At 46.8% G+C, this 20,226-nt stretch overlaps 1 protein-coding gene across 4 annotated transcripts in view; it reads left to right on the top strand.

Moving 5' to 3' along the window:
- The window catches only part of ZFYVE1 (zinc finger FYVE-type containing 1), a 49,925-nt gene extending 34,367 nt beyond the window's left edge, over window positions 1-15,558 (top strand). The window contains exons 5-13 of one of the 4 annotated variants that reach the window (XM_036311980.1): window positions 5,331-5,437; window positions 7,426-7,552; window positions 8,101-8,198; window positions 8,291-8,408; window positions 10,730-10,900; window positions 11,620-11,800; window positions 12,294-12,407; window positions 13,922-14,143; window positions 15,194-15,558. In XM_036311980.1, coding sequence (XP_036167873.1) covers window positions 5,331-5,437; window positions 7,426-7,552; window positions 8,101-8,198; window positions 8,291-8,408; window positions 10,730-10,900; window positions 11,620-11,800; window positions 12,294-12,407; window positions 13,922-14,143; window positions 15,194-15,360 — 1,305 coding nt within the window. In that variant the 3' untranslated portion in view covers window positions 15,361-15,558. Of the gene's footprint in view, window positions 1-5,330; window positions 5,438-7,425; window positions 7,553-8,100; window positions 8,199-8,290; window positions 8,409-10,729; window positions 10,901-11,619; window positions 11,801-12,293; window positions 12,408-13,921 lie in introns of all 4 variants that reach the window. The other 3 variants (XM_036311988.1, XM_036311999.1, XR_004968072.1) reach the window with 3 other exon arrangements.
- The last annotated feature ends 4,668 nt before the right edge of the window (window positions 15,559-20,226 follow it).

The raw sequence follows: 20,226 nt of genomic DNA, 5'->3' as shown, positions 1-20,226 counted from the left end.
GTGCAAAAAATGGATAAATTGTGGTATTTTATAAAAAAGAGAATTGGGTCATGCCCTAGCCAGCTTGGCTCAGTGGATAGAGTATCAGCCTGTGGACTGAAAGGTCCTGGGTTTGATTCCAGTCAAGGGCACATGCCTGGGTTGTAGGCTCCCAGCCCTAGTTGGGGGCATGTGGGAGGCAACCAGTCGATGTGTCTCTCTCATCACTGATATTTCTATCTCTCTTTCCCTCTCCCTTTCACTCTATCTAAAAATCAATGGAAAAAATATCCTTGGTGAGGATTAAAAAAAAAGAAAAGAAATGGAGACACAGAGAGGTGAATTAATTTGCTTGAGATGACTTATCTAGTAAAAGTGGTGGAGAAGAATTTGAGTCAGGTAGTCTGGCTCCAAGTCTATGCTTTTAACTCTGCTCTAGTCCTTCTCAATAGTTATTCCACTTCTAGGAAGGTCAGAGCATGTGGCCATCTTTTAAGGTTCCTGATACATATTGCTAGTTGCCTCTAGAAAGGACATTCCCATAAGTTATATTTGTGTACTTGGTTATTTTCATTGAAAAAAGTAATTTTTTAAATTATGAAAGCAATGTGTGTTCATGATAAAACAATTCAAATAACACAGAAATGTGTATGGTATGAATTGAGTCCCTTTTTTTCCTCTCCCCCTCACTCTATGATAACCATTGTTAATATTTTCTTGTATATGTTACTAGAAATTTCCAGTGATACACATGTGCATATATAAGTATATGTATATAATATATTTTTCTCCCTAAATAAAAGAGATCATAAAGTTAAATTCTTTTAACTTCCCTATAATCTCTTACTCTGCAGATAACCATTGTAAGTAGTTTCTTGTATATTCTTCTAGAAATTTTCAATTCTATATAAGTGCATGTACACACACACATACACACGCACGCGCACACACACAAACACCTACTCAAAATTTTTTCCCTTCAAAAAGGGGATCATACATTCATATTATTTCAGAACTTGTTTTTATTTTCCACTTAATTTTGCATCTGGTTATCTTTCTATATTTGTATATAACACATACATCATTCTTTTTAATGCCATTTGGTATACTTTTAAAAAGTTATTAGCTGCATCTGCGTTACGTGGTTCCACCTGATTGATGTAGCACTGTTGGAGCCAGAGGGAGCCCAGGTGCTGCTTTTCATGGTCATTATCGAACAGGAATGTGTTTAATGAGGAAGATTGAAGAGTTTGGAGGGAGAGAGAGAGACAGTCACTTTCTGTTTTAGTGGCTTGCCCTTAGGCTTCCTGATTAATCCCGCTGACCTGCCACATTGTGGTCCAGGCTCAGTGCCTCTTTTGCAGCTGGGTTATTTTCCACCTCCTGACCACTCCTTTGCGCAGGTTCTATAATAGCAGCAGGCCAGATACCTACAAGCAGAGCATACCTGAGTAAGCAGGTGAATCTTTTTAAAGAAAAGAGATGCTCAGATCCCTGTTGAGTAAGGGAATTTAATATTGAATTAACTATGTTGTCTGTATTACAGTTCTTAATAATTGAATCATTTACAAGTTGAATTCGTATAGGTTTTATTTAATACCTCTTTTAGCCTCCGATATTTAAATGTAGAAACTCTGACTTTTATCACAGAGTTTATCACAGGATGCATTTAAGTATTTATAAAGTTATTATATTCCATTGGGGGTGGCATCATTGATTGCATAAGAGTCCATTTTGAATCAGAACATTCACTGCCAGCCCTTGATGACTGGGGCTAACCTTTCAGGTTCAGTAGAAAGAGCCACACTGTTGCCAGGACAACTAAAGTTCAAGATCACCTGGTCTCCAGGCAACCTTTTCCAGACTTACCTCAAATGCTTTTCCAAGCTTTTTCAGGGGCGTTCCTTCCCTGCCTCTCTCTCACAGCTTTGGGACCTCAGAAGGAGGAGAGCCCAAGATCCCTGGAATGATGTGAGGTTTGGAATTTTTGAAAGACAAAGTATATGGATTAGGTGGTAGTATCTTTACTGGAAAGTAACAATCAGGAAGGAGGACAGCTTCTCCTTCCCCTTGTATCCAAAACACACTAACCTCAGATTTTTAAAAAGCAGTTACTGAATATTCCCATACTCTTGACTCATGTGAAGTCCTCCTGACCCTTGTCATGGTCTGACTCATGATTCCAGTGACTTGTGAGGGAAGTACCATGCTTTTCGTGTGTCCCAGCATTTCGGAGGATGGGTGACCAGCATATGAAGTGCTGTGGCTGGTGAGACGAGGAGTTCTCTTTCTGATGTCATAAGAGGGTACTGTTGCCTTGGCCAGCATAAGCTCACAGTTGATTTGTTTAGGGCAGGTAGTGATGGAGGTTCTATGGGCACATGTACCATGGGAGTCAGGCTGCAGATCGTTTTGTGCCCAACTTTGAGATATGTGGACATGCCCCGACTTTTCCTTCTAGTATCCCCATTTTATAGATGAGAAAATAGGCACAGAGAGAGCAAAGCTGCCACTGCAACCTGAAGTGACTTGGGGGGAGGGTATCTCATGTTTAATTACTGCAAATTTTCCATTTAGTTTCATACTATGTCCATGCTGGTTTTTTATGTAATAACTAGAGGCCCAGCGCATGAAATTTCTGCATGGATACAGTCCCTAGGCCTGGCCTGCGATCAGGACCATCTTCCCTGGCAGCCGGCCCCACCTCCCACTGCCACCCACCCCCGGTTCCCTGTTCCCCATCAGGCGATCAGAGCCTGCCCACCTGGGGAAGGGACCAAGAGGTTGACCAACAGGCCCCAATTGGGCCTGCGGGTTGGGGGCAGCTCCTGCGTTGAGTGTCTGCCCTCTGGTGGTCAGTGCATGTCATAGCAACCGGTCGTTCCATAGGAGGTCGATTTGCATATTACCCTTTTATTATATAGGATAGTTTGCTCCCCAGATCTTTCTGTAAATTGATGCATTAGGAAGATAACACTACATTTCCCACCAGCTAGCCCCAGAGGGTCATGCACACACCTGTAAGAAATACAGCCTACAAGGTTATCAGTAATTTGGCCAATCAGGGAGTAGTTAACCTAAAATTAGAGAGGGCCTGTGGGCCTGGGATAAAGCCTGGCACAGAGGCAGAGCCAAGGTAAGGAGGGGGAGAACAGAAGTTTGTATGTGCATGGGGGGGGGGGGTGGGGGGGTGCGGGGGTTGGTGCTGGCACTTTATTCCTAGGTCCTAGCAGAGGAATCAAACCATGACCTCTTGGTTAGGACCTTCGCTAAGAGTTATAAAGGTTGGAAACTTCTTTCACAATGTTTAGGAGACGAAGTACCATAGATCCATAGCTTTGCATCATTGCCTAATTACTCAATACTGATTTGGTTGTTGAATACAAAAGGGCTTCAGAGAAGGCAGAGTGTAGTGTGTTTAAAGTGATTGAGAAGGTATTATAAAAAAGGTGAGTCCAAAAAAAACCCCCGAAGGACCAGCCAGGGTGGCTCGGTGGTTGGGTGTTGACCTGTGAACTGGGAGGTCATGGTTTGATTCCTGGTAGGGGCATATGCCCTGCCCGGGTTTCGGTCTCGATACTCGGTTGGGGGCATGCGGGAGGTGGCTGATCAGTGACACTGTCTCATCATTGATGTTTCTGTCTCTCCTTCTCCTTTCCTCTCTGAAATCAATAAAACAATATATATTTTTAAAAATCGCCAAAGGATGGATCACATTAAGAAGTAGGAGAGAGGAGAGCAGTTTGGGCTAGAGAGTGATTCTTGCCTTGCTTCTCATTTATTCTCATTAATATTCATGTGCATATTCATTTATCTTTTCTCTCAAAATCTTAGTGTTTCCCTAAGTTAGTCTTTACAAAATTACCCCCAAGGCAACAGGATTTACATGTATTATTATTTGTCAGATCTTTTTTGGGGTCTAAATCAAGGATTGCCACTGGGTTGGCCATTGCTGGCAGTTGATGGTGTATAGGCCCGGCTTGAATGCCCTTAGGTCAGTGGTTCGCAACCTTGGCTGCACATTAGAATCATCTGGGGAATCTTTTTAAAATCCTGATTTCCAGCCGAAACCGGTTTGGCTCAGTGGATAGAGCATCGGCCTGCGGACTGAAAGGTCCCAGGTTCGATTCCGGTCAAGGGCATGTACCTGGGTTGCGGGCACATCCCTGGTGGGGGATGTGCAGGAGGCGGCTGGTCGATGTTTCTCTCTCATCGATGTTTCTGACTCTCTATCTCTCTCTCTTCCTCTCTGTAAAAAATCAATAAAATATATTAAAAAATAAAAAATAAAATCCTGATTTCCAGAGGATGAGGCCCAGAAATCAGGATTTTAAAAAGATTCCCAGGTGATTCTAATGTGCAGCCAAGGTTGAGAACCACTGGTTTAGAACCTAATCTTCCCTTTTTCCAAATCTCATCTTAAAATTTCTTTTGGCTTTTACCAAAGGAAGTAACATCTTGTCCTGTTGCTTTAGGCTACTTTTCCTTCTCTTCCCGTGAATAATGATTGTCTGCCTCAGTATGGGAGACGGAAAGATAGAAGCTTGGAACAGTGTGCACTTAATGATTTTTGAAGCCTGGAAAGCCCATTCCTATTTAATTTACATTACTTTTTCCACTGAATGTGACTAAGGGCCTGGAAGGAGGGGAAATCAGCTTGAAGAGTACTTTCAGTATAAAGCGATGCGTGAAAACAGGATTAGAAATGGAAGCGCCTCTCAACATAAAAATTTCAGTTTGCCTCTGCAAATACCCTATCTTTCTTTTTGGCATTTTTTTTTTTTTGGCCCTTTGCTGTCTTTTGGGTTACTGTAGTTGATAAAAGGCTGCCAAACACTACGATAATTCTTGTTTTTTTGGCCGATGACATATGTTTCTGCATTGAGATAGTTCTGTGGCCTAGTAAACTCTAAATGCGTGCCTGTGGTTAGAACTGGATAGAAGCCCACGAAACTCTTGCTTACTGCTCAGCTGTGTCTCTGACTTAAAGACGAACCCCCTTCTCAAGTCTTGGTTTCTCGGTCCCAGCTTTACAAGGATGAAGTGGGCATTAGTCAGTATCTATGGAGGTTCTGAATGAATGACTCTGTGAGGTGTTTATAACCTCCAGGGTAATTAGTGGAGAACAGTAACTTTGTTCACTTCCGACCTCCCGGGAAACGGGCTGGTTCTTTCCAGGCAAGTTGGGCCTAGGAGGTTGAAGGTAAGTTCCCTCTTCCTGCTGTGGAGCCTGTAAGAAATAAGGTGTGTGTGTGGGGGGGGCGGGGGGGGATCTTAGAAAGGAAAGTCTTGGAAGAGCCAAAGTACAGGGCTCTCTGCTGTGCCTTCATGTCACCTTCCCTCCTCGCTAGGCATTGAGCGACCGCTTCAGCGGCGAGATCCCCGATGACCAGATGGCGCACAGCTCCTTTTTCCCAGACGAGTACTTCACCTGCTCCTGCTTGTGCCTCAGCTGCGGGTAAGTGAGGCCAGCCGTCTCCCCATCTTGGGAAAAGAGACTCAGAATGGTGCTTCTCAGTCACCAGTGGGCATGCAAGTCACCTGGGGTCTGGTTACATGAAACATTCGGATTGATGGATGGGGTGGGGCCCGAGGTGGTGATTTCCAAGTTCCCAGGTGATCCTGGTGGTCGGGGGACCACACTTTGAGGTTGCAGGGGATTCTGGGACACATGGTTATGACGAATCTCCTGAAGATTTTAGCCTGGTTTAGATGTGAAATTGCCTGGTTTCCGGTTTGGGCAGTTTTTACTGTAGAAAACTTTAGGTTGCCTGTTTCCCCATGTTTCTCCTATCAGGGCTTTCAATCATAGTTATTCCATTTACTCAACTAATATTTGAGAGAGAGCCCAGTGTGTGCACAGCACTGTAGTCCATGTGAATCCTACTTGATTCCTTTCACTGTGAGGGCAAATGCTTAGAGCACATTAGAATTATCCAGGGAGCTTGCAGAAGTATCCAGGCCTGGGCCCCACCTTCAAGGAGGCTGGTTTAATGGGTCTGGGATGGGGCGTAGGCACTGGAATACTTAAAAGGCTCCTGAGACTTTTCTAATGAGTAGTCTGAGTTGAGGACATTGCATTAGAGCAGTGCTTCTCAAACATCAGTCTGTATATACACCACTTTGTGATTTTGTTAAAATGCAGAGTGTGGACAGCAGTTCTGGGTGGAAATCTGCATTTCTAACAAGCTCCAAGTGATGCCTCTGATGCTGGTCTGTGGACCACACTTTGTTACAGGGGATAGGGCATTGATTCTCAACTGAGCATGCATCAGAAACAGCGGAAGGACATGTTAAAACAGATCAGTGGGTCTTGGCCCCACAGTTGGGTTTAATAAGTCTGATTAGGGCCTCAGAACTTTTATTTCTGGTAAGTTTTCAGGTGATGCTGATGTTGCTGGTTGGGGACCACACTTTGGGGGTCACTGGATTAACTTGAGCTGTTGAGGGCTGTTAAATCACAGTTTGGTGTCTTGACTGAAGCAGCCCAGGGGATTTAAATGCAGTGTGTCACAGTCAGATTGCAGTCTCCACGTCGTGTACTCACTCTCTGCCTTTCCACCCCTTCACCACTTTATTGTCCTTGCTCACATTTGCCCATCTACAGGAGGAGACCTTTCTGTTCTGAGCCTTTTCTGTTCTGAGCCTTTTCTGTTCTGATAGCCTTTTTGCATTGAACCCAGTAGGCCACCGCCAGGCACTGAACCACTTGGCTCTGAATTTGTAAAAAGGACTTGGGTGTTGGATTAGATGGCCTAGGGTGGGGAGGACTGGGATTATCTTGGACAGAGGGATGTTCATTGCCAGCGTGATTTATCTTCCTTTTTGCTTGCTCCGTGAGCCCAGCACGAGGGGCTAAGCTCCGTTGGATTGTTGCTTTTCCATTCTAGCTGAGCTTCCCCAGGGTTTCCAGGACTTTCCTTCTCCGTAGGGACGTTCTGAAGTTCTGATCTGTATGCTGTGCTGTCAGGGTGGCCGGGATCGCTGTTTGTTTGGAAGGTTTTCTTGTCCGGCTTAAGCCTCCTCTTAGTGCTTTGCCAAATGTTGGGGGATGGTTTTTGTTTGGCATCTTGGCAGCCTGTCCTGGTTAAACTTAATTCATGCTGTTTGGGTTTTTCAATTTCCTGAGAGCCATTCAAGACTCATCTCTTGTCAAGGTGGTATCTTCTGGCGCCTCCATTCCTACTGAGGGGCCAGGTGGTGTTTCTAAGAAGAGTGTCTCCATTTCGCTTTTTCTCCTCAGACAAGGTACTCCTTGCTCTACCTTTGTAGTGGTGCTGAGTGCAAGGACACGGGAGGCCTGTGGGTTCCTGAGACGAACTGTCCTCTGTGCTCAGTGCCCGGGGCCTCGTTCATAACCAACGTCTGGTTTGGGCCCCATCTCTGGCTCAGGGTCAGATTCTTCTGCGTAAATAGCATCAGTTCCATTGACCGCCTCATTGTCAGCTTTTGGGCTTCACTCAGGGCTGGATGTAAGAACAGCATGAATCATGGGAAAGAAGGAGTACCTCATGAAGCCAAGAGCCGCTGCAGCTACTCCCACCAGTATGACAACCGAGTTTATACCTGCAAGGTGAGTCCCCGAGCTTCTCCCTGCTCCAGCAGCTGGCTGCTGGTCACACTCCTGTCGGAAAGATTGGCTTGGGGCAGCTTTGCTGCATCCCAAAGTATTTGATGTTCAAATGGAATCTCTGGAACTTCTCCCCAGCTCTAACCAAAATAACTCACCCAAGTTTGTTGCTGGGGCCTCGTGGAACTTTTTTTAAAGCTTATTTTCCCCTTAGTCTCTTGAGCTTATGGCAGGGGTCACATACACCGGCTGCTTGTTCTTCTTACGCACGGAAGTGTTCTTCAGGAACCGAGTTCTGATTTCTTCTGTCTGTGATGGGTGTAAAATTGACAGCTTAGTTTTTGGGGCCTCGGGTGGGGATACATTCAGTTCATGACCATTCAGGGCACTGGCTTCTTTAGAGAAATGAACTTTCTTCTGATGTGCTAAACTCGGCGTCTGTAGACCCTCAGACGGTATGGTTTGTGGGGAGTGGGTGCTGGACAGGGATGTGAAGAGGCCACGGGGACTGGTGTCCAGAGAAGAAGCTGGCAGAGTGCTCCATGTTTCAGGCCTGCTATGAGAGAGGCAAGGAGGTCAGCGTAGTGCCCAAGACATCTGCTTCCACCGACTCCCCCTGGATGGGTCTTGCAAAATATGCCTGGTCTGGGTGAGTGTAAACAACATAGCTAAGGGTTGTCTGGTGTGTTTGTTTCCCCGGAAACCTGGCAGGGTAATAGTATCTGTTTGCATTCCTTGTAGGTATGTGATCGAATGTCCTAACTGCGGCGTGGTCTATCGTAGCCGGCAATACTGGTTTGGGAACCAAGATCCTGTGGATACGGTGGTGCGGACAGAGATTGTGCATGTGTGGCCTGGAGTAAGAGCAGTTTTATTTACTATTCTTTCTCTTGTATCGTTCAGTTATACATGTGTGTGGAAAAGTGGAACTTGTTTAGAAATAAGGTTAGACTTTCAGTATTTTGGTGGTTTAGGAAGGCATGATCTAAAGAACTTTTCTTGTTCTAGTTCGTTAATTATTTTCATTTCTTTTTGCATACATACTAGAAGCACAACTTGAAATAAAGTAAATGAAAAGTTGATCTATTGTTATACTGCCTTTGCAAATAAAACTTCATTTTTATTTATTTTAAAATATGTTTTATTGATTTTTGAGAGGGGGAGAGAGAGAGAGAGAAACAGCTATGAGAATCATTGATCTGCTGCCTCCTGCACACCCCCTGTTGGGGATCAAGTCCACAACCCAGGCATGTGCCTGACCAGGAATTGAACCTGCAACTTCTTGGTGCATGGGTCGACACTCAGTCACTGAGCCACACTGGCTGGGCAAAACTTCATTTTTAAAAAAATATATTTTATTGATTTTTTATAGAGAGGAAGGGAAAGGGACAGGTATAGAGTGTTTGAAACATCGATGAGAGGAACATCGATCTGCTGCCTCCTACACACTCCCCACTGGGGATGTGCCCGCAACCAAGGTACATGCTCTTGACCGGAATCGAACCTGGGACCCTTCAGTCTGTAGGCCAGCGCTCTATCCACTGAGCCAAACCAGTTAGGGCAAAACTTCATTTTTTCATATTCTCTTCAGTCATTTTCCATATGCATATGTTTATATAGTTGTAATTATAATTTACATGCCATTTATCTGCCTTTTTTTCTTACCATAATACTATTTCCACATTGCTTCCATTTTTCATGATTCCATTTGTAGTCACTGTGTAACATTATGTCTAGTGTTATAGTTTGATTCTCCATTCCCTTTTTAAACTTTCATGCGTGCTGTTTATGATTTTTTTTTAATCATCAAAGAAAATGCGATAGTGACCATCTTTATGTAAGAAAACCATTTCTTTTTTTGGAAATTTTCTTGACGTATATTCTAAGAAATGGGATTACTATAGACCCTTACTATTTTTTATTTATTTATTTTATTTAAAATATATATATTTTATTGATTTCAAAGAGGGAAGCAGGGGGAGAGAGAGAGAGAGATAGAAACATCAATGACGAGAGAGAATCATTGATTGGCTGCATCCTGCATGCCCTACAGTGGGGACCAAGCCAAGCTGGCTGGGCGACCCTCACTATTTTTAATTTGACGTTTGAATTCCAAATGTTAGAAAAATAAATTTGTTTATGAGGCATTTATATGTTGCTTTGATTCTGCATTAAGCCACAGTTCATAATGGAATTACTCATAAATCACAACATATCCAAAACCTTTCCCTTCATGGAAAAAAACAAGCAGTTTTCTCGAAGGGACTTACTTGGTGATGTTCCCCTTGTAGGGTGATTCCTAAAGCCACCGGTGAGTCCACCTTTGAGCTTGCCTGGATCCTTCAGGTACCACATAACTGACAATTTCCTATTGTTTTGTTCCTCTTCTTCCCAGTCTCCCCTGACATGATGGTCCAGGCTCTTCTGGTCCAAGGGTTTAATATGGCCTCACACTAGTATAACTTTCTCACAAGGTGTTTTGTGACTGTCTTTCGTTTTTGATCTGCTTTAGTTATTTCTTGCGAAAGCTTTCGTCTCTGTGGCAAGATCGTTTATAGTCCAAGAAAACAGTAACACTGTAATGTACTTTAAGGCTGCACGCCTCATCGTCCTTGGAATTAGGGAATACAGGCTCCTCTCCTTCTGTTCATTCATTCATCCATTCATTATCTCAGCATATGTTGTTGAGTACCCTGTGCTCAGAATTGAACTAGGTACTTACACAATACAAAAGTGAAAAGGATAGGTTATTGTTCTCAGAGAGTTTACAGTCAACTACATAAACAGATACTGTTCTTACATGTGGAAACAGGATTCCTGGAGCTGTGCAGATATTAGAGGAACTGAGAGGAAGGGTTCCTAATCCAGCCTGGGCTGGGGGTTTCTTGTGGGAGGTTTCATCGTTATGTGAGTGTTTCCTGGAGTATATATCTTGTTTGTGGGCAAACTCAGTCCTGATTGAGCAGCGGCGCACCAAGTCTTATGGTCGCCTTGAAGAGAATCATTCGTCATGACTGGTTGGTGTGATAGTGCCTAGAAGGTCTGTCCCTGTTTTTCTCTGCCAGGGAGTTTGTGGCTCTGAGTTGGCGGTGATGAGTGTGCAGCTCACCCAGGATCCCCGCCCTTTTCCTTTGAGTCCCTTCCCTCAGAGCGTGATGGGAGCCTGCATTTTCATTTCAGACTGATGGATTTCTGAAGGACAACAACAATGCTGCCCAGCGCCTCTTGGACGGGATGAACTTCATGGCTCAGTCGGTGTCTGAGCTTAGCCTTGGGCCCACCAAGGCTGTAACATCCTGGCTGACAGACCAGATAGCACCAGCCTACTGGAGGCCCAACTCCCAGATTCTGGTACGGTGCGGCAGGCTGCTCCTGTAGCCCCGGCCTGGCCCGTCTTGCTTGTGTCGCTGCACCCTGTCCCAAGCTTGCTCTGTGGGGGAGGCGTGGAATTTCTCTCCCTGTTAGGTTAGCTCCCCGAGCATTGGAACGGGGGATGCATTAAGGCAGGCAGTGTCCTCTTCGCCCCTGGAGTTCCCTTCACGTTATTCTGCAAGTGTTTTCTTTGTGATAGATTTTCACTTCCTTACCTGCAAGGGCCAATCATTACTGATGAGATGCCTAAGATCATAGATACAGAATCTGAAGGCCAGGAGCCTTAAGGGATCTGTTAGAGTCATCCTGGGCTTGATCCATAAATCTCAACAGCACCCACGGCAAAGGAGCACCCAGCTGTGGCCCAAATCCTTTGACGGGGAACTTGCTCCCCACCAGCTTCCCAGAGGCTCTTTTGTGGGCCATTAAAAAAATACTCATTTCTCTTCTGGCTAGATTAGCCTTCTGAGAACCCTGTGACTCAGCCACATGATTTGAGAACCTTTCCAGGCACTTCTTGGAAGAAAATGATAATCACAGCTGTTTCAGTGGCTGGAGGTTTTAGGGCCCCTCCCTTAGGACTGGCGGGGTCCTGCCGTTTCAGGGTGGTCCTGTGGGCCTCCCCCTGGGTATTGGTGGCTTTCTCAGCTGAGCAGACATGAGTGACACCTGCCTCTGTCTTTCTGGGCTTGGAACAGAGCTGCAGCAAGTGTGCTACGTCCTTTAAAGATAACGACACCAAGCACCACTGCCGGGCCTGTGGGGAGGGCTTCTGTGACGGCTGCTCATCCAAGACCCGGCCGGTGCCCGAGCGGGGCTGGGGCCCTGTGCCCGTGCGGGTGTGTGACAACTGCTATGAAGCCAGGAATGTCCAGTTAGGTAACGTGGGGTCTGGGAGCTGCAGGGTGGAGGGCGGGACCTCTCTCCTTGGCACTGGGTGTTGGGAAGTGGACTCCCATAATGCCCACCCCGTTCCTAACTGCAGCTGCTCCCTTGGTCTTGGTCAGTCTGAGCGCTGGGGTGCTATTTCTTGGAGGTGGTTGGGGGTGGTTAATCCTATCCTGTGTTTACCAGACATGGCTTGGACTGAGTCTTCTCTTGGAGAAGGTTCTAGGTCATGCTCCTGGAAGCTCTCTGCTCTACTTTAAGGAACGGTTAGAAGATAGCTCTCGAGGGTTGAGGTAAAGGACTAACAGGTGCCACGGGTCTCAGGGTCTGGGCTGACCTGACCCGCAGCCCAGCCCCTGGGGGTAGTTGCCAGGCAGCACAGTGGTACCTGGGGAAGAACCCAGAAGCGTTCTGCTGCTGCCCTGAGTTTTCCATTTGGGAAATGACTAAGAGCTGATGGCTTTTCCTTTATCATTGTCTACAGATGTCGCTGAGGCACAGGCGGATGACGAAGGTGGGACACTAATTGCTCGGAAGGTGGGCGAGGCTGTGCAGAACACTTTGGGAGCCGTGGTGACAGCCATGGACATACCACTAGGTGGGCCCGGCAGTGCTGCTCTGGGTGTAGTGTGTGTGGGATGGAAGGCTTCAGAGGGCCCTGGGCTGTCATTTTGTCAAAGGCTTGCAGACCCAGGATGAGTCGGGCAGCAGGAAGGTGACTGAAAATTGATGAACATTTGCTTAACTCTGTGGAATACCTTAGTGGTTTCGTGTTTCTATCCGGAGGCCATTCTCTTACACCACTGATGGCTGCATAACAAACTACCTGAACATGTGATGGCTTCAAACCACCACCATTTTACCACATCTCACAACTCTAAGTCAGGGAGAGTAATTCTTCTGTTTCAAGTGGCATTGCCTGGTATTCCAGTGTGGCAGCTGGACTGTCTTGAGGGTCCAAGCAAACTAACTCACTTGCTGGGCCTTGGCAGGGATGCCTGGAAGTAGACCCTCCCTCTCTCTCCATAAAGCCTCCAGGCCTCTCCTGTGGCTTCTTCGTTGGTAGTTGGACTTCTTTACATGGTGGCTCAGGCTCTAAGGCTAATATGCCAAGAGACAAGTAGAAGCTGCCAGTCACTTTTAAGGCCTGGGCCTGGAAACGTGTACAGTCTTCTGTAGGCACAGAGCCTGCCTAGATTCAAGGAGGGGGCACGAGTGTCAGAGAATTTGTGGCTGTGTTTAATCTGCCACACCAGCCAAGCTCTTCCTCATTTAGGATGTAAGATAGCTCTTCACGTCTGGCCTGGTGGAATGGGGTGAAGACCAGGCATTGTAACCAAGATGGGAAGAGGGAGAGGAAGGGAAACCCACCAGTGTGTGGAGGGCTTAGGCAGGGTTGTCCGGGCTGGGGTACTGCAGCCCTTTGTAGGGGAGAGACCAAGGTCTCCTGGGTGGGTGGTAATGAAAATGGCTTGTAACAGATGGAATCACTGTGGCTCACAGGACGAGCAGACAGTGAGCTTTGACTCCAGGGTGTAGGAATAGATGGATTTGCCCAGGCTTGAAGTTCAGGTTGCATCTGCTGTCACGGTAACTGGGAGAGGCCGGCTGCCCTGGGCGCACAGAGCCTGCCAACTGTGCTCACCCGCGGTCGGGTCTCAGGCCCGTGCGTAAGACATGTTAGTGCTTGTAATCCCCATAACAGCTCTTGACGGTGGGTTGTTAAAGATGAGGAAGCTAAGGCCTGAGAAGTAACCTCTTGTAATCTTGCAGCTGCTAGTTAACTGGTGCTCAGTGGAACTGGCATTCCAATGAAGAGATGTCCTGACCCCGACTTCTTGCTGCTCCAGTGGTTCTTAATGCAGCTGCACCTTAGGAACACCGGGAGAGCTTAATAGATACGCACATTTCAGGTCCTGGGCCCCCGCCCTGAAGATTGCGGCCTGGGTGGAATGGGTGAAGACCAGGCATTGCCCGTGTAAAAGGTCTCTCGGTGATGCTGTGTGCAGTTGCATTGGGAGCCCCTGGAGGGTCTGAGGACTCGTTCGTGCACCGTGGGATGGGGTGTGGGTTCCGCGTGTCCCGCTCAACACGGTTCCTTCCTCGCCACAGGTCTGGTGAAGGATGCGGCCCGGCCGGCGTACTGGGTGCCCGACCATGAGATCCTGCACTGCCACAACTGCCGGAAGGAGTTCAGCATCAAGCTCTCCAAGCACCACTGCCGGGCCTGCGGCCAGGGCTTCTGTGACGAGTGCTCCCACGACCGCCGGGCTGTCCCATCTCGAGGCTGGGACCATCCTGTCCGAGTCTGCTTTAACTGCAATAAAAAGCCCGGTGACCTTTAACCCCAGCTCCCTCTCCCCAGCCTTCACAATTCCTTAGGTTCTCAGGGTTAGAAACAGAAGTCTCATCGAGGTAGGCCCTCCTCCTGGTCACCTGTGGTGGTGTGTATCCTCTCTGCTCATCCTGGGGCCACTTTCCCACGGTGCGGGGTAGGCAGATGGCAAGCTGGGGTGAGCCTGGCGGCAGGCCCGAAGGCAGAAACCCCTCGGGGCAGAGGACTGAGGAGCTTGTCGAAGCCGTTGCATTTATATCAGTTAAAAATAATAAATATATCCCCGCGTCGACATACGAAAGGCAGATGGAGTCTCTCCAGGCTGCTGGCTGCAGAGTGAATGCGGTCTGTCCCCAGCGCAGGGATAAGGTGGCAGTGGCAGCAGGTCTTCCCATAAAACCGAGCCAGGTACAAAGCCACTGTGTTGCTGGCCACCGTTTCTTCTTCCCGAGCCTTCGAAGCCTCTCCTTCCCTTTCCCTTTCGGCCTCTTGATTGCCTGGGGAAGTGAGCTTCCCAGGTGCTTGCTGGGAATAGCCCGGAAGGGGTCTCCCTGGGCCTCCAGAGCTGCATCCCAGGCCTGGGCCTCAGCCTGTTTCAGAGACCACTCAGCCGAGCGTGCAGGTCACCGGCGTGGGTGGAGGGCGAGGGGTAGGGTCCTCCGCCCCGAGAAGTCAGAGTGCGGGGGATGTGACAGCCTCGTACCCGGGGAGAGCTTGGAAGGAAGAGGGTCTCCCCAACAGTGTTCCCTGCTTGTCGCTGCTTCTGTCTGTGCATCCACTCGGTTTCCCAAAGGCCATACCCTGCTCCGAAAGAGAGCACCCGCTTCCCGCCCCCTCTGACCTTCTCAAGCCACCATCTGCTTCTGAGTGTTGCACTAGGATTTTTATTGCTTATTTTGAAGTGTCTTAATTCTTTGTTCCCAGACACATGACCCCTCTAGCTATTGGAGGGGTGATCATGAGCAATCTTCCAGGGAAACAGAGCACAGAATGGACTGTTAGTTATTTTCTGTTTTGGTTTTTTTGAGTATCTATAAATATTTCAACAGATCATGAAGAAACAAATTCTCTCTGGCCCTTGCAAGAGAAGTCAAATGAACTTTTGCTTCTCATTAAGAGCTGGGACGTCCATCTCTGGTGTGACTGGAAAGACTGTTGTGCTGAATCCTGTCATCATGGTGGACTTTATCTTCAATGGCCAAAAACGAAGATATAAAAAGTGACATAGTTCTTGACTGAACTGGTGGGTGGGCGGAGCTTCAGGGGGTACTTGGCGGTCACTCTGGTGTGTCAGTGTGACGGGAGCCCTGGAATGTGTTGGTCTGCAGACCTGCTCCCTTGCTCCCGTGGCCGTGACAGGCCCTACTCTAGTACTGTGTATCAACTGCGCTGTTATAAAGGACTTCCTGCTGAACGCGGGCTCTGCGGCTCCTTCCTTTCACGTCATCAGTAAGTCTGGCTCCCTCTTTCTAGCTGTTGGGAAAGTAGCTGGTGGCTTTCCAAGCAGAAGCCAAGTGAGTGGCGTATTTCTAGGGTGGTCATATTTTACCGGGAAATGCCTCAGGTTATTACTCTAGTAAGAACTTAAAAAGCATAGCCAAAAACCACAAAACCATGACATGGGTTTTAATTTCGTGACAATGGGCTGTTTTCCCCAGCTTTGCATAGATAGCATGCCCCAGCCCAGCTGGCTGACTTGGACCAGGAACTTGGTGGATATTCCTTCAGTGTGTTCAAACTGATGGATGGTCAGAGAACTCTTTCTAGGGCTCCACACCTGCTCACTCACCGTGCTGTTCTCTTGTGCTTGGGCTGTTCAGCAGAGCTTTCCACGGAGGTTGAGACCAGGTTTTGTGGGGTGGGGAGCTCAGAGCACAGGCTGAGCTATGCTGGCCTGGTCCCGGGCAGGGCAGCCTGGTGGGTGCTGTGTGGTGCCGTGGTAGCAGCTGCTTAACTTGTGTTCTGAGGGTTTCACTCTGGTGGCTGTGGGCTCACATTCCCTGGGGAATCCGCCCTCACAGAGGAGGCAAGTGTTACTAGAGACATATGGAAACAGGGTGGGTGGGTGGGTGGGTGGGTGGTGGTGGTGGTGGAATTTTTGTCATTCCCCTGCCCTGTCTGTCCAACTCCTGTCGATCCTCCACTGTTGCTTCATTCTGGTGGCTATTAATTACACTTTGGTCTTTGTCCCTTCTCTTCTTCTTTGCCCCATCTTCTCTTCCCTTGTCTTTCTCATTCCTGCTCAGGGTCCCTTTTCTTCTTTTCTCTCTACTTGGGTCAGTGGGCAGGGTGTGGAGCAGGGGTCCTCAAACTACGGCCCGCGGGCCACATGCAAATACAAATATTGTATTTGTTCCCGTTTTGTTTTTTTACTTCAAAATAAGATATGTGCAGTGTGCATAGGAATTTGTTCATAGTTTTTTTTTTTAAACTATAGTCCGGCCCTCCAACGGTCTGAGGGACAGTGAACTGGCCCCCTGTTTAAAAAGTTTGAGGACCTCTGGTGTGGAGGGTTAGGGGAGAGATGTATAGGGTGTGGCCCTGTTAGACTTGCTGTTTGTACATGCGGGGGCGCCCCTGAGCATGGGAGTCTGCCTAGCCACAGGAATGACGCAGAACAGTATTCTGAACTTCCTTCCTCACACTAGTCAGACCAACAGGAAAGGAAGGGAACCCAGTGTCAGAGTCACACCAGGTTCTGTCTTCTCACTCCACACATCCAGTCCTAGCCTCAGCCTAGTATCAGGTGGAAGCCAGCTCAATACAGAATGAAAACAAAGGCCTAAAAACCCCCACTGAGCTCTAGTGTACATACACATTTCAGCTTGATTATTTTTCTGAAACTGAACATAGAGTCAACCAGCGCCCGGATGAAGAAACAACATAACTACACCCCAGGAACTCCTGGTCCCTCCTCACAGCAGGAGTATCCACTATCCCAGTGGTCAGCAAACTCATTAGTCAACAGAGCCAAATATCAACAGTACAACGATTGAAATTTCTTTTGAGAGCCAAATTTTTTAAACTTAAACTATATAGGTAGGTACATTGTTATTAACTTAATTAGGGTACTCCTAAGCTGGCCTTTGCTAAAAATGTCCTCAATCTGATTGAGGTATGTTCGCTGAGGTCGACCCCTTCCAACTCTCCCATCCACACTCGTCTTGTATACTTGTTTCGTCTATCTCCTTTCGTTCATCCTCTCTATATGTCCAAACCATCTCAACATACCTTTCTCAATCCTCGACACTACATCTTCTTTCACTCCACAATGTTCCCTAAAATTAACTTAATAAACTTTAAAGTTTTAAGTCAATTTCGCACTGTATGTGCGCGCCCACACATGGTATTTTGTGGAAGAGCCACACTCAAGGGGCCGAAGAGCCGCATGTGGCTTGTGAGCCACGGTTTGCCGACCACTGCACTATCCCAACATGCATTAGCACAGATTAGTTCCTCCCCATGCCCTCCTTTAGGGAGGGGCTACATGAAGTTGTTTTTTAGATTTTTTTGTGTGAATTTGAGCCAAATTGTCAACAGTTGCTGGGAAGCAAAACTTAATGGATTGAGATAATGCTCCGCATAAAGTTGTTTTTAAAAACCTCTTATTGATTTTAGAGCAAGAGGATGGGAGACACTGATTTGTTGTTCCACTTATTTATGGATTCATTTTTTTTCCTTTTATATTTTTATTGATTTCAGAGAGGAAGGGAGAGGGTGATAGAAACATCAATGATTAGAATCATTGATCTGCTGCCTCCTGCATGCCCCCATGCCCCCCCGCCCCCCAGGGGATTGAGCCTGCAACTCGGGCATGTGCCCTGACTGGGAATCAAACCGTGATCCCCTGGTTCATAGGTCAATGCTCAACCACTGAACCACATCGGCCAAGCTTAATAGTTGGACTTTTCAGAGGAAAAGGAATGGAGGATAGTTTGAGCAGAGAGCAGGTAAGGGAGGAACTTGAAACGTGTGTCCTGAGAGCACCAGGTGGAAGGTGGAGATGGGGCAACAGGATGAGGCATATGTGATCAAATCTCAAAAGAACACACATTTTATTCTGAGGCACAAGAAGCTGTTGAAGGGAGAAGTGTTAGCCAGGCAGTGAGAGGCCTGGAGAGGCAGACTTAAAGGAGTGGGCCTAGGTCAGTTGTGGGCAAACTACGGCCCGCTTGAAATGAATAAAACTATTGAAATAAAAGACCGTACCCTTTTATGTAATGATGTTTACTTTGAATTTATATTAGTTCACACAAACACTCCATCCATGCTTTTGTTCCGGCCCTCCGGTCCAGTTTAAGAACCCATTGTGGCCCTCGAGTCAAAAAGTTTGCCCACCCCTGGCCTAGATGCTTTTTACATCAACTAATGGGGATATGGAAGGAGAAACTGAGTTTAGCCTGCAGTTGTTTTCGGAGATGGTTATGTGAAAGATCTAGACCAGGACAGATGTAGGGCTGACAGGTAAGTAGGACTAACTTGGTCTCAAAGGATGCTCCCAGGGACACTGATTCTGAGTAGCCTCCAGAACCTGTGGGGCCAGCTGAATTCTAGGGTGGCTACCCAGCAGGATGGTGTGTGAGGCACGTGTTTATCTGAGGGCATTTTTGATAGCCAGTATGTGCCATTGTTCTCATTTCTTTATAGAAGGCTACAAGCAAGCAAACACGAGGCCATTTGACAAAGGGCTTATCATAGCTCAGGGCTGCTGTCACCGCTGCCTGCTCATTCTCTACCTGGGGAACAAGGCAAAATGCCTAATAGACATGCAAGTGAAAAATGCTTCGAGACTGTAACATACTAATCTTTACAAGACCAGTGCTCTAACCCCTGAGCTATAGGGCCCGCTTGTAACATACTAATCTTTAGAATACTATGTTAATAAGCAAACAGATCAAAATGCTTAATCAACTTCTCAGCTAAGTTTAACTGCTTTTCATACAACCTAGACTAAATGTTAGGAGCAGTGACTGCTAACTAGAGATCAAGAATAAATTGCTAAATTTAAATTAGAACTTTGAAAGCTTCCCACTTTTTAAAAATAAAGCCTAATGAAAATCTAAAATGGTTCTTCAACAAATGTATTTACTTAACAAGAACTTGGGCTATGTTGGTAAGAGAAGTTATACGGTGCTAGGGCCACGCTTGTCAAAACTCACCTGGTATTCTCTTGAGTAGTCAGAATGTCTCCACTGTCTGGGGAGAGAGCGAAGTTGAACTGAGTAGCCAACCGTGGGCTTTGGGCTCCACGGACATAGTACAGAACTCTGTTGGTAGTGGGGGAAGCTCTGCAGTGGACGTGCAGTAACCAGTGATTCTAAATTGCAGATCCTGTAATGAATGAACTTGTGTATTGTGTTAACTGAGATCTTGAGAGAACAAAAGTATGTGGATGTTAAGGTCATGACTCAGCATTTATTATGCTTGTTTGTGCTCTTGGGCAGGGGCATGTCACCAAAGTTACTCCAAGAGACTGCAGTAAGTGGCCACCTGGACCCTTCAATCATATAGATTATTTCCTGGGACCCATGTACAGGCCAGTATGCCAGGGTTGCCAATACAGGGACAAATCTAAATGATTAAACACAGAAGAATTAGCAAGCTTCTTACCCACTGGTGCCAGAAAATTTCATTTACCTGGTGATTAAGTATCATGAAATGTTAGCATCGCGTGTTTATGCTTGCACCGAGTCACTTCCTGATTTCTCCAGACCACCAGTTATAATGGCAAGTATGGTCAGTGACGGGAGGAGCATGAAAAATAGAGAACGTGGTCTCAGGTCTTCCGGTTCCAAGTCCCAATTCTCCACTAACAAGGTCTGTGATCTGAGGCAAGCCACTCAACATCTGTGCGTGGACTTCTCTACCTATTAATGATGCTAGTAATTTTCATATTACTAATACTGTCCTACCTCCTTTATGTGTAGTTATTAGAATCAAATCAGGTAAGATGGTAAAGGTCTTTATAAAATATGAGGCACTAAAACCTACCATGTAGCCCATTTAGCAGATGACCAATCATTCTCATCTGTTTTTCTTTTGATGTGTTTCTCTGTACACTAAGTTGTATTAGTTTGAGTTC

This window comes from Myotis myotis, unplaced genomic scaffold (genome assembly GCF_014108235.1).
Source record: "Myotis myotis isolate mMyoMyo1 unplaced genomic scaffold, mMyoMyo1.p scaffold_m19_p_1, whole genome shotgun sequence".
Lineage (NCBI taxonomy): Eukaryota > Metazoa > Chordata > Mammalia > Chiroptera > Vespertilionidae > Myotis > Myotis myotis.
This window is presented reverse-complemented; position numbering and strand designations above follow the sequence as displayed.